Source organism: Rhyacophila brunnea, unplaced genomic scaffold (genome assembly GCF_057557595.1).
Source record: "Rhyacophila brunnea isolate RB1 unplaced genomic scaffold, BYU_Rbru_1.0 scaffold_24, whole genome shotgun sequence".
Classification (NCBI taxonomy): Eukaryota; Metazoa; Arthropoda; class Insecta; order Trichoptera; family Rhyacophilidae; genus Rhyacophila; species Rhyacophila brunnea.
This window is the reverse complement of record NW_028232904.1, coordinates 23,294,555-23,307,195: the sequence shown is the minus strand read 5'-3', so window position 1 is coordinate 23,307,195 and position 12,641 is coordinate 23,294,555. Positions and strand designations below refer to the sequence as shown.

At 34.4% G+C, this 12,641-nt stretch overlaps 1 protein-coding gene across 1 annotated transcript in view; it reads left to right on the top strand.

Moving 5' to 3' along the window:
- Positions 1-12,641, top strand: part of LOC147069230 (neuroligin-1-like) — a 253,110-nt gene that overhangs the window by 132,163 nt on the left and 108,306 nt on the right. The window contains exon 5 of the mRNA XM_085951636.1: positions 3,971-4,096. Coding sequence (XP_085807762.1) covers positions 3,971-4,096 — 126 coding nt within the window. The remainder of the gene's footprint in view (positions 1-3,970; positions 4,097-12,641) is intronic.

Below are 12,641 nucleotides of genomic sequence, written 5' to 3'. Positions count from 1 at the left end.
TAGTTAGTAAAAAATATGTCACTTTTTGAGTTATCACATCTCTGTGTATGGAGGTTTTATTTTGACATCATAATATTATTATCCTTTGTTTTGTAAATATTCATTTTTTCATGTTTAATAAATGCCATAAAATAACAATAATATTACTACAATAAGAATAAAACAAAACTTCCAAAACCTGGCTTTACTTGCCAACGACGTCTTTGTCCTTTGTATTGCATTTCTTCTTGCTAATGTATACATCTTCGAAATAGTCCAACAATGGAAGAAAAAAAAGAAACTTTTTAATTAAATTCTTCCTTAGGCCGCCTTCGAGCTTTAAAAACTGAATACATTTGCATTGCTTTGTTGCTTCATAGATTTCTTTATAATTGAGAATAAATGCGACTTTTTTTTCTCACTCACAGCATCAAACTTTTCTGTTTTAATATCCTCTTAATCAAAAAAAAAAGTTTGACATTCATTTTTAATAACGCAATTAAGGAGGATTTTCAAATGTATTTAAATATTAAATTGATACGGAAGTTATACGTTTCTTGACAGAAAACTCCAACTGTCATGATGAATTATTAATCACAAATAGTCATAAGGTAGATAAAATGCCTCAGAAACTAATTGAATCGTCTCGATCGATTCGATTGTATTATTATATTGAGATCAGTAGCGTGCTGTTTATAGGGCGTAGATGCTGTAAATGTGGTGAATGCTCATATAAATAAAATAAAATAAAAATAAAAAAGCCTTTTTATTTCTTACAAACAAAAGTAAATCACAGTTAAATGACTATATCTAATGAATATATATACATATATAACCTATGAATATATCTATTATGTATATATATATATATATATTTATATCGATCTATGGTTGTATTATCTACTTATTTTCTAATTTATATAAAATTAATTATTATTTTTTTTGTATAATACATATTTATATTAAGATTTTTTTATTTTTGTATATAATACTATTAGATAATGTTTATAAATTAAACGATGGTAAGTATGTAACTAGTTTGTTTGATTTGGAAAAACCCCTCTTCGGGTAAAGGGCTCCTCCAAAATATTAATCTCTAGCCTCTCTGGTTTCTTTCTCCATACCCGTTTGATTTCGTATCTAAGTATTCGTCTTGTCTGGGTTGGCTTATTTTTTGCATTTAGGTGAATGCCCATGACGATTTTTAAATCTCGATATATTAGGGTCATGTTCCACATACATTGAAGTTAATGGCCTCACCAAACCACATCCGTGCCGCCCCGTACAACACCCAGTCTTAATCGGGCGTATCACGGGACCCTACTTTGAGTGTAAAGCTTCCTTTTTTTATGACTGGGAATGTCTCAAGAGCAGTTACCCAAGATTAAGGTCGCCATGCACTCAAATGTGCAATGAGAGAGATGAGCACGTAGAAGTAATATTAAAAATTGTAGTAAGTATGAAATTAAAGCTTATAAAAAACTGCCAAACATTCTAAGTGAAGAGATCTTCACGTTGGCAGGATGACGCCGCAAATTTTATAAATGCAATAAAATTGGCCTTTGAGGCGACCAGGTTGGATTGTCCGATGCTTAACCGACTTGAGCAGCTCTTCCATTTCCGTACACATTTTAGGACATTCCCAAAAGAATGCATCCTGTTTAGGTTACGAGAAGCATACACTGGTTGAACACTTTGCGCTTTAAACACAGTGCGAGGTTATTTTTGAAGACAATATTCAGGCGGCCAAAAATACTCCAGCCCAGCTTGTCTCTGCAAACAATTTCATGAAATATACATCCATCTATAGATATTTGTTAACCCAGATAGACGTAGTTTTTTACCCGTTCGAGCTGAGTACCATCGATAACGATCTCTTTTTGACCCGCAAAGCAGTTGAACATGACCTTCATCTTTGTAACATTTATTTTCGAGCCTACTTGGTTGCTTACTTCAGCGAGTTCCCGCGTTTTGCTTTGAAGGTCTTCTGAGTCTTGCGAAAAATTAACTCTGTCATCGGAAAACTGAGGATGACTAAAGTATTCTCAATTTATGGGAATCTCTTTGTCATTCCAGTCAAGTCGCCTGAATAAACGTTTAAAGGTACGAGTAGCTGTAAATAGTTTAGGTGAGATTGTATCACCTTGTCGAACTCTTTTGCTGATCGGTCGGTTTATGGAGATTCACAAATGCTGTTGCGTTACTGTTTGTATTATTAAAAATATTTATATATCGCCCGGGGATTCCTTGATTTCTGAATGCATCGAGTATTGAAAATAACTTTATGGAATCAAACGCCTTCTCATAGTCTATAAAACTCATGCATAATGGCAGTTTGCATTCATGGCATATGTTACATTATGTCATACCAATGGCCCCCAAAATAAGGTAGGCTAGTCTGGAGGCCCGGGATCAGAAGGGGGCGGGCGTGATGGGTTGACCAGATAAGTGAGATAAACACACATCACAAATTTACACTAATTGTAAAAAAGGCGCTATTTTACTTCGAAAGTAATAGGCAATGCATTTTTTACAACGTTTTTCTTAGCTCGTATTCTTGTTTGTCCGGTGGTTCTTTGTCCAGTAAAAATTTTGCAATCGATTTTTAACTAACTTCCCGACATGCCAAGTAAAAAAAAAATTGATCGTTTAAGCTAGTCAAGTCAAGTTTATATGGTTCAACAGAATTTAAAAACGTTGTATATAAAAAGTTTTTTTTATCTTATAATTATGATTATTGTGTCTATACTCGACAACTCTATACTCCGAGTGGATGTAGGTATTCATAAACACAAAACATCGCTAAAATACACTGAATACCCTTTATAATTTTACCTCAAACAACATTTGGAAAACGCTACTATAGAGTGCCACACTGCGTTTAACCTTAGTGATGGGTAGGGGGCCGCCAACGATCTTCCATCTTAGTCATGATCATAACGTCGTTAAGATATGAACACCTCGTATCTAAAAATGTTAAAATGTTCAGGGGGATGAAAAAACAGTTTTACTCAAAATTTTCTTTAAGAAAATGATCAAAGTTGTTTTGGAAGATGATTTATTAATCAAGTGGGGCATTTTGTACAGTTTCAATTTGGCTTGTGGCTTATAATAGATTTGGCAGTATTTAACTTAGAAAGTGAGTTACGAGTTTTTGTTATTTCAATGTAAGATTTTTATTGATTTACGAGGTTTCAATGTTCAAATGTTCAATGTTCAAAAGAAAACACATTTTGGACAATTGATTGTCAAATAATAATCTTTGAAAAGGAGATGGAAAAAAATAATGAAATAATAAAAAAATAATTCAAATTTTAAATAGGATTGTTTGAAATACGAGTAGGTATTACAACTTATAAATAATTACAAGATAAAAAGAACTTTTTATATAAAACTTTTTTTAATTTTCTGTTGAATCATATAAACTTGACTTAATTAGCTTAAACGATCAAAAAAAATGTACTTGATAGAAATAATACTGATATGTCATATTGATTTCCATAGTAACGCACGTATATATTAATATTAATAATTTATTTGCTAGGACCCACTTAGCAAACAATGATTGTTTTAGCTTTTACGGATTTCTTCCGAAATAACTTTTCAAACAAAAGAGAATTAACTGAAAATGAAATCAATTCTACTTAAAGATGGCTAAAAGTATTGAAAAAATGTATTGGCATCGTGTTCTGATATATTATAGAAGTTTCAAATGTCCAGCCAGTCGGGATGTTAGTTAAAAATCGATTGCAAGATTTGTACCGGACAAATAAGAATACGATCTAAGAAGAACGATTAAATAATAAAATAGAATTTTGATATACTAGTTTGTGATTTTTGTCAATATTTCAGTAACTATAAAACCTTTGTCATGTGAATTAATCGTAGTGATAATTTAAAATAATCAACCAAAATGGTGTAAACGCAATAATTAATGTTCTTGAAAAACTTTAATTGTAATTAAATGACAATATGTTTTTGTTTGTTTCAGATCTCCCCCCACCGCACTTGTTGAAGTGTTTGCGGGAGCGACCGCTAGAGTTGTTGTTATCAGCCCCGATTCCAGCACCAGATTTTGCATACGCCTTTGGACCCAGCGTCGATGGCGTTGTCATAGGTAAAATGTATTTATGTGTATTGATATTTTAGACCCGAGATTATAACTTACCATCGTAAAGGCTCGATGACATTGAAGTACCTATTTTACAAGCTGCTTGTTGACGAATTTACAATCCGTTAATAAACTCGCCCATTGTCATCATCGAACAAGCTAACAAGCAGATTGTAAACAACCTACCGAGAAAAATCAAAGGCCAGGGTACTTTACAAGCTACTTGCTGGCGTGTGGGCCAATCTGCGTCTGCGCAGTAGAGAGATAGTGACAACCGCCCGGTAAAAAATGAACTACGTCCTGTCAAAATAGTCGCTAGCTTGTGCCTTCCGAGCGAGTGGAAAGTTTTGTGTGTCACAATCGCACTAGCTGACTTGCCCCTTTTTAAATTCGCCAATAAGTAGCTTGTAAAGTAGCTCAATGTCATCGACGCATAAAATAAAGAGGGCAGTCTTTCCAACCAGTTAAGCAGTGAATAAATGCCTATTACTGTACTAAATGCGATGATTTTGATCATGAATGAGATAATTTTGAGTTTTAGTTTAATGATAAATTGGCATATACCAATAACGATACTTTCGCTCTCTGTTCTATATATTATAATGTATGTGTTGTTTATGTAGGCATTGGTAAGGGCTGAAAGTAGGCTGTTAATATTCGACATAGAATAGTGCATACTAAATTTTGTCAAGTTATACTTATTCGTTTTCATTGAACTAATAATACAATTTGCAGACGGTGCTGGTTAGTTTTTTAAATGAAATTAAACCTTTCCTAAACCAAACTATAATAGTTTAGGTAGGTATGCTATAGGCGAGCCAACAAAAATATTGCAAACTTTTTCACTGTACTTATTTATTTTCGTTGAATTAAGAATACATATTACATACAGATGGTGATGGTTTTGTTTTTTTTAAATTCATTATCATAAATTAAAACCATAATCGATGAAAAATATTCTTCTTTTTTATAAAATATTATGTAAAATTGTGTATGGTTTAATGGAATAATTTTAGATATTTTATAGGTAAACGACTATTTTTTGACTATTATCTACTATGACTTGGATTATGCAGGGTTTAATTGAATTTAAAAAAAATAACAAACATTATCTACACAGTGTAGTCTTTGTTCAATGAAGACAAATACGTTTGACTGAAAAGTTTAGTGTGCACTATATATGTCGAATCTTAACAGCCTACTTTCACCCTCCGCCACTGATGTTAGGTCAGCTACCAATTACGACGGCCAAACACAATCATGAATTGGAGGAAGTAGCAGTTTGGATGTGCATTTCAGGAACGGTTCGGATATGGAGATATTACGCATTTGAGTATTATCACTCATTAATGCACGCAGCCGCGGTATTCTTATGATCATTTGGGGATTAATAAACGTGCAAAACTTCCCATTTCCATTTGTAATATATTTTTTGATCGTGTCTGATTCCAAATAGATCATAATCGGTCTCCATAGAGTGGAGGTTTTCATTAACAGATTATTGTTTTTACGTGAAATATAATATGTTAGCCATTTACTCAACCTATTAGGTCCATACTCCGACTCTAACTAATAATTGAAAAACAATAATATGTTTATTTTGCCGGGCCCAGTATTCAAACCTGGGACCCACGACATTATAAACGGTCCCTGAAATGTATACCTAGATTGCTACTTAATGGTCACCCAATTTCTTCATAATGACTATAACGGTATATTTGGGTAAAATGCCGTAATACAGTGGTACCCAAGGGGCACTAAACGCCCACAGGGATACCCTAAAACCCGCTGGATAGACAACCTCATAAAGTTCGGTGGATATACATAGCATCAAATAACTAGATAAATAGAAGAGTGGAAAGAGCTAGGGGAGGCGTTCATCTACCAGTGGATTGACTCCGGCTGATGATAATGATAATTTGGGTATAATGTATGTTGATTTTCGTGAAAACAAATTTTAAATTAATGCAATTTTATTTGACTAAGTCATTTTGATGCAAAACAATAATATTTAAGTCAAGGTTTAAATATTTTTTATGTTGTATTTTGTATTATTTAAATAACATATATAATTTTGAAGAACACTTTCTGAGAGAGTATAATATAACCAATAGAAAAAAACTTTTTGAAAAAAGTAAGTCCCGACGGGAAATCGAACATTGTATCTCCCGAGCTTACGCCTCATCCGTCGCATTTATCCATTATGCTACGGCGTGACATACTAATAGCGACAAATTTGACCAATACTTAAATCAGAAAGTGTTCTTCTAAATTATATATTATGTTCAATAATCAGAATGATATATTCTTAAATCTTGTGAATTATTCGTTTAATAAAAGAAATAGTTAATTATAATATTATTAGAATGTTTAAGACTTTTTTTTAATCATCTATTCATTCTATTCTTTTGGACTGTATGCATGGGGGTTGAGGATTTGAATGTTGGTAAGGGACAGTGGTAGCAAGGGTACATCCAGGCACTGACTTTTGATGTTAAACTGGTCCGGATTGCTGGCTCTTGGGGTGCTCTTCTTACTCCCGGGCTCTGCACGCATATATTTATTGTTGATTGTATACGTAACGAACGTACAGCATTCTTACTTTCACACGAATCACCGGAACTTTCCGTATATGGATGTTGACACTTAGTATGTATTTAATTTATGATTGGGTGAATTACTGTAATTGACACAGTGGTCGAACCGTAACTCGTGACTGAATGATTGCTATGATGATGTGTGGCAGTTTATGCTACACGGTTGAACCGTCACTTATGAGTCACTCTGTATGGAGTTCATAATGAGACTCACACGAATGTCAAACTGTAACAAGTCTTGGCTTGCACGTTGTCTTGGTGTAACTAACTACTATTTATCAATCATGGTCGACTGATGACCCGTAATTGAGTTGAGCGCCTGGACGGCGACAATAATATCGATTAAAAGTAGGTGGGAAATAGTGGAATGAGGGACACCACAATTGACTCAACCAATTATATAAAATAACATAATTATTTATTTAATATTGTATTCGTTTATTATAATTAGTTTCCGTTATCTTTCTTAAAATAAATTCCCATGTATAATATTCCACTCTAAATCAATACAATATATTTAATAAAACAGCTGAAAAGCTTCATGTACAAAGTAAAGTACATAGGAAGAATAATATTCTTATATTATTTTATTTAAATCAGTGCATATATTTCAGGCTTGATAAATTACGCGCGGTGAAAATTGTAAAGGTTTTTATTTCGTAGGAAATGAAAATCGTTCATTTCAGTTACCTACTAAAAACCTCCATAAAATAAATCTCCATGTCGGTATACATAGTAGAACAGTGGTGCGCGAATATTAATTCGGCCTTGCTATGGCTAAATAAAATTACGTATAAAATATTAATATTAAAATCATATTTTTTTTATATCATTTAAAAATATTAATAAAAAAAAATCTTCTACACCATTTAACTCTACCAAAGACATCATTAAGTTTTTGATTCTAATGTTTTATGTTAAAAATTGTTCTTTGATATGTGAGAGTGTGGAATTTGCAACGAATTACATATCACCTTCAACGTATACTATTGGAAATTGCCCAATAGTGATGACGTCATGAATTAATTTTTGCCATTAACTATCTCGGAAAAGAAATCGAAGGCATATGTTTTTTTATATTATTATCTCAAAAGCACAGTAAATCGATCAGTGAAGATATTAAATCGACAACACTAACATGGACCCTTCCAAACCAACCGCTCCACACCACACTCAGTCTTAATTGAGCATACCACGAGGCCCTACGTTTTGATGTGAAACATCAGCAGTTGTTTATGCCTGGGAATATATCAGGAGCAGATACCCATGATTGAGATCGCCACGCTCTCAAGTGAGCATTGACTGAGTTTACTGAAGGACGTAATTTAATAAAAAGTGCTATCGGAGATAAAAGCACGGAGACTTAATAGAAATAAATGCATTTAATGATAATATATTATATCTTTAAATGCTCACTTAAGATACAAAAACCGATGCTCTAACAATACGGACAAACAAAACTATGTGAAGAGATCTTCACGTCTGCTATAGATTGATAGAACCACTAACAAAAAAAATAAAATAAGCGACTGACTAAGAGGTATTTTCCATTTAAATAAGCCTCTCAGGACAACAAAATAGACTGTCAACACCTCGTATTGCCTAGCTATGACAATCCCGATCGTGAAATATTGTATGTAAATAGAATAATTCTCATTTTTCGCATACGACTCAGTTGACGATCGGCGACAGTTAGTTCGACGATTACAATCAATGACATTAATATGGACGAAGCATCTGGAAAGAAAAATGACACACACTTTTTTGTCGGGTCTGCCGAATGGCATAATCTGTTCTAACGCCATTACAATAAATGTGATATTGCTATAAATTCCCGATGCTTTTTGTCGGATCTGCCGAATGGTTTGGTTGGAACGGGTTCGCTCAAATGAACATTGACACCAGAAACACTGTTCTAACGCCATTACAATAAAGGTGATATTGCAATAAATTCCCGATGCGTGAAATCGCATAATGGAAATTGCGCGACGTCTACCTATATATGTGCAAATATCGCTATGTGCGAATTTACTTGCTAGCTACTCTATTGAGTGCGTTGTCCATTAATAATGTCATTGATTACAATACGTTCTCGGAAATCTCAAGTGTAATGGCAATACAATAAAATGATACACCTGTATAGTTTTTAGTATCAATAATTTTATTCATATTTAAATTTAAAAGAATTATTTTTTTATTTTAAAATTTACCATACATTTTTTTAGTACTGCTTGAATAATTTTCTTACATTTAGGTACTATAGGTACAACATTTTTCATATATTTTGGTTTAAAATAATATGTAAATTTGGTGTTTAAGTTTCAGTAATTATTCGTTTTTCTACATCAAATATTTTCTGTAAAATGTATAGCGTTTGAAAAATGTTTGTTAGAAAATTCAAGACGAAATTAAAATTTGTCAGTACGCCACTGTGTAGAGCAAGCCTTCATTATTTCAAAATGACTTTTTTTCGACCCCGAGTGTAATGGATTTCGTATTTTATAGACAGCAAATTGGATTCGTTAGTCGAAAATGTAACCATAAACCTAAATCGCGATTAAAAATATCGAAAAGATCATTATTTTTCAAAGCGAACATTTTTTAAAACTGGAAACTTTTATTATTTATTTCTATTTATTAATACACATTCTTTGATAAAAAACGGTATCTTTCCACTTTAATTGCTAGGTATTCTTTCAATAAAACGTTGGTACGTTCTGAGTTTAATAGTAATGGGAAAATAATATGTAGGTACGCTACAAAAAATGTTGGGTTTTGTCTTACACACTTCCTAGGTCTTTTCGGATGTTACTGTATTAAAAACTTGGCGGAAGATGAGTTGGTAAGGTGATGTGGTGATAAAGGCAGCGGTAATAGATGGATATAGATATTTATTTAAGATAACGGTACTTACAGAGTATCGTGGTGAGCTAGGTGCTCAGACCGAGCCGCGATCCAGTAGTGTTAATGATCGGGACGTGCTCGGAAGTCGAACGTTTGAGTGACTGAGTCAAGATACCGGACTTGATGAGAGTAGTGAGCGGAATGATGAGAGAGACAAATATCTGAGTGACTGGACTCGAGTAGAGTAGTGATATGAGTGATGGACTCGAAATGAGTGGTAACGAGTTATGGATTCAAATTACAAGTCATGTTTGCAATGAAATAAATAATTAGACACTGTTGATCTAGGTTATGATTGAGAAAATGCTGACGATCGCTTCCGCCACTTTAATTTGTTTTGACTTCTTCGGACATATCTGCCCCTAAGTTGGAGCTTATGGACACCACGAGGCACCTCCAAGACTCCCTGTCACCTGCCAGTCTTCTTGCATCGTTTCATGTCAAACCAGCATCCCTTAGCTCTTCCGTATACACTCGATAGATAGTATTTAGCGACCTTCCAGGACGCCGGAATCCGGTAGGCTTGAAGAATAGGTAATCCCGGTTGAAATTCTCTTCTGAAATCCGCAGCACATAGTCGATCCAGGTTCAATATCGCGTCTTCACTTTCTGGGTGATGAGAGGCTGCTTGGTGCGTTCTGTTATCTCCTCGTTGCTCCTAAAGTCATACCACCCACCACACATCCAGTATCCGTCGCAAACATCTGTGTTCGAAGCTCAGTATACGGTTGCTCTGAGACTTTGTAAAGGTGCTATGGTTTGCTACCGGAAAGCAGCACCGTCACGATTCAAGCGTCGAAAGGGTGACTACGAAACATAAATATTGAAGTGTATCACTTGATGCTGAGTGGTATGATTGCTACAGTAGTTGTCATTATATTTTTTGGAAAGTAGAATTTCCTTCATCTTAATGACGTGGCCGGTTCATCGAAATTTTGTTTCACTCCGTAAATATGTGATGATAATCCATACGCCATTGTATTTTATGGCTTTTTAGGATCTATCTGTCGAATATTCCAAGAACAACGAGTATCTTATCATGATGCTTTCTGCCATTCTCTTAACTCATTCGGCTTTTGTACTCGATTAAATAAACAATACGTCAAACTTTTGCGTTTCGTGGCGCTATAAATACATAAATTAACCTTTTCACTGCCAAGTAAATTTGACTAAGTGGATACGTGTAAATATTAAAAAAGGTATGTTACTCAAGTTTTTCCGTTAACATTTTCAGACCAAAATGCCAATTAATACTGTTAATTGAGTCAGTATTTGTTTTATAGCATTATCATTGATTATTGCCAAAAATGTTGTTATGGATTAATTACATTTTGAAGTTTGACATATTGTCCTTTCAAATCAGGCATACCTACTGCTAAAATCTTTGTGCTTTGTAATATGTAATATGTTCTATACTTATATCGGATGACCTTGAATTGTTTTTATAGCATAGGTACATATTTATACTTATAATATACCTACAAATAATTCGTTAGTAATTCAAAATATCTAAATTATCGACTTACCAACTTTTGGCAGCGACCCCATGAAATTTTGTCCTGAACATATACATGAACAGACAAAAAATAATTAATTATGAATATTTTATTTTATTATATATTTTATTCTCTATATTGCTTTGCTTATGATAAAAAAGGTTAGCTAATTAGTATTATTGAGCGCATCAACACGAACGTTGACAAGTGGCACTGCCACCTGGTATTTTTCCTACTGTAAATATACTCATTTGGTAAAAAAAATATAAGTCATCATCATCAGCCGGGGTCAATCCACTGCTGGATGAAGGCCTCCCCAAGCTTCTTCCAACTCTCTCGGTCATGTGTCGTTCGCTGCCACGTATTTCCGCCGAACGTTACCAGTTATACAGCGGCTTTTAGGGTGACTCTGTGGCCGTTTCGTGCCCCTTGGGTACCACTGGATGACGGCATTTGTCCAGCGGCCGTCCTTTCGGCAAGCAAAATGCCCCGACCATCTCCATTTCAGTTGTTTGGCAACGTCTATTACATCGCGTACTCCTGTCTGCTTCCTAACCCATTTGTGTCTCTTACGGTCCTTTCGCATGATTCCCAACATACACTTCTCCATGCCTCGCTGTGCGACTCTTAGCCTTTAGACATCTCTCGTGTTGAGGGCCCACGTCTCGCAGCCATACGTGAGGTTGGTTACACAATGGTTGAATACCCTACGCTCAAGACATAATGGTAGGTCACTCTTGAAGTAAATATATCTCTTGGTGTATAATATTTCGGGAATGATCCTTTTATGATTTTTTTTAGCTCGTGTTATTTATGTATATTATAAACATAGACAACTCTAACGATAAAATAAACTGACAAATCAAACCCACCTACATGTATTATTTAAGTCTTTAAAAGCTTCAAAGTCATCCATATTTTACGTGATGTTGATAAACAAGTCGCGAGTTATCTTGCTTGTGGCTTGACAGTACATACAGACTTTAGCTATTTAACTCGTTCATGGCACTCTCCAGGTTAAAGTTTCAGCGTGTCCTCTCCATTTTTTAACATCTATAAAAGTCTTCCATTACTTCTTCTCAACGCATCCGCTCTTGTCCATTTAAAGCCATATACTATCCAGCTAACGTCAGTTGTATTAAAACATTGACGAGCAAATAATAACACAACAAAAAAGGTAATTAACAAAAATGCAGAAACGGAGAAAACTGTTTTATCCAACACGCATATTGCGAAACATGCATACACACAGTCACACGCCCAGGCCTCAACACGCAGCTCTACACACACAATGGACGCCTCATCAATCAATCACTTAATCCAACCTTATGAAAGAATCCCTTGCCGCCATTTTGCGTTTTGTTTTTGTTTGTTTATTTTCCCGCCAATTTCGCGAGCGGCCACGTCCACCGAGCTTTGAAAAAATGACCAGAGATGAGCTTATCAAAAAAGCTGCGAATATCACTATTTTTTAATAACGGTACATAAATTACTCATTAACGACATAACGATGCGGATGTCATTTTTAAAAAATAAACGAGGCCCGATTGTAAC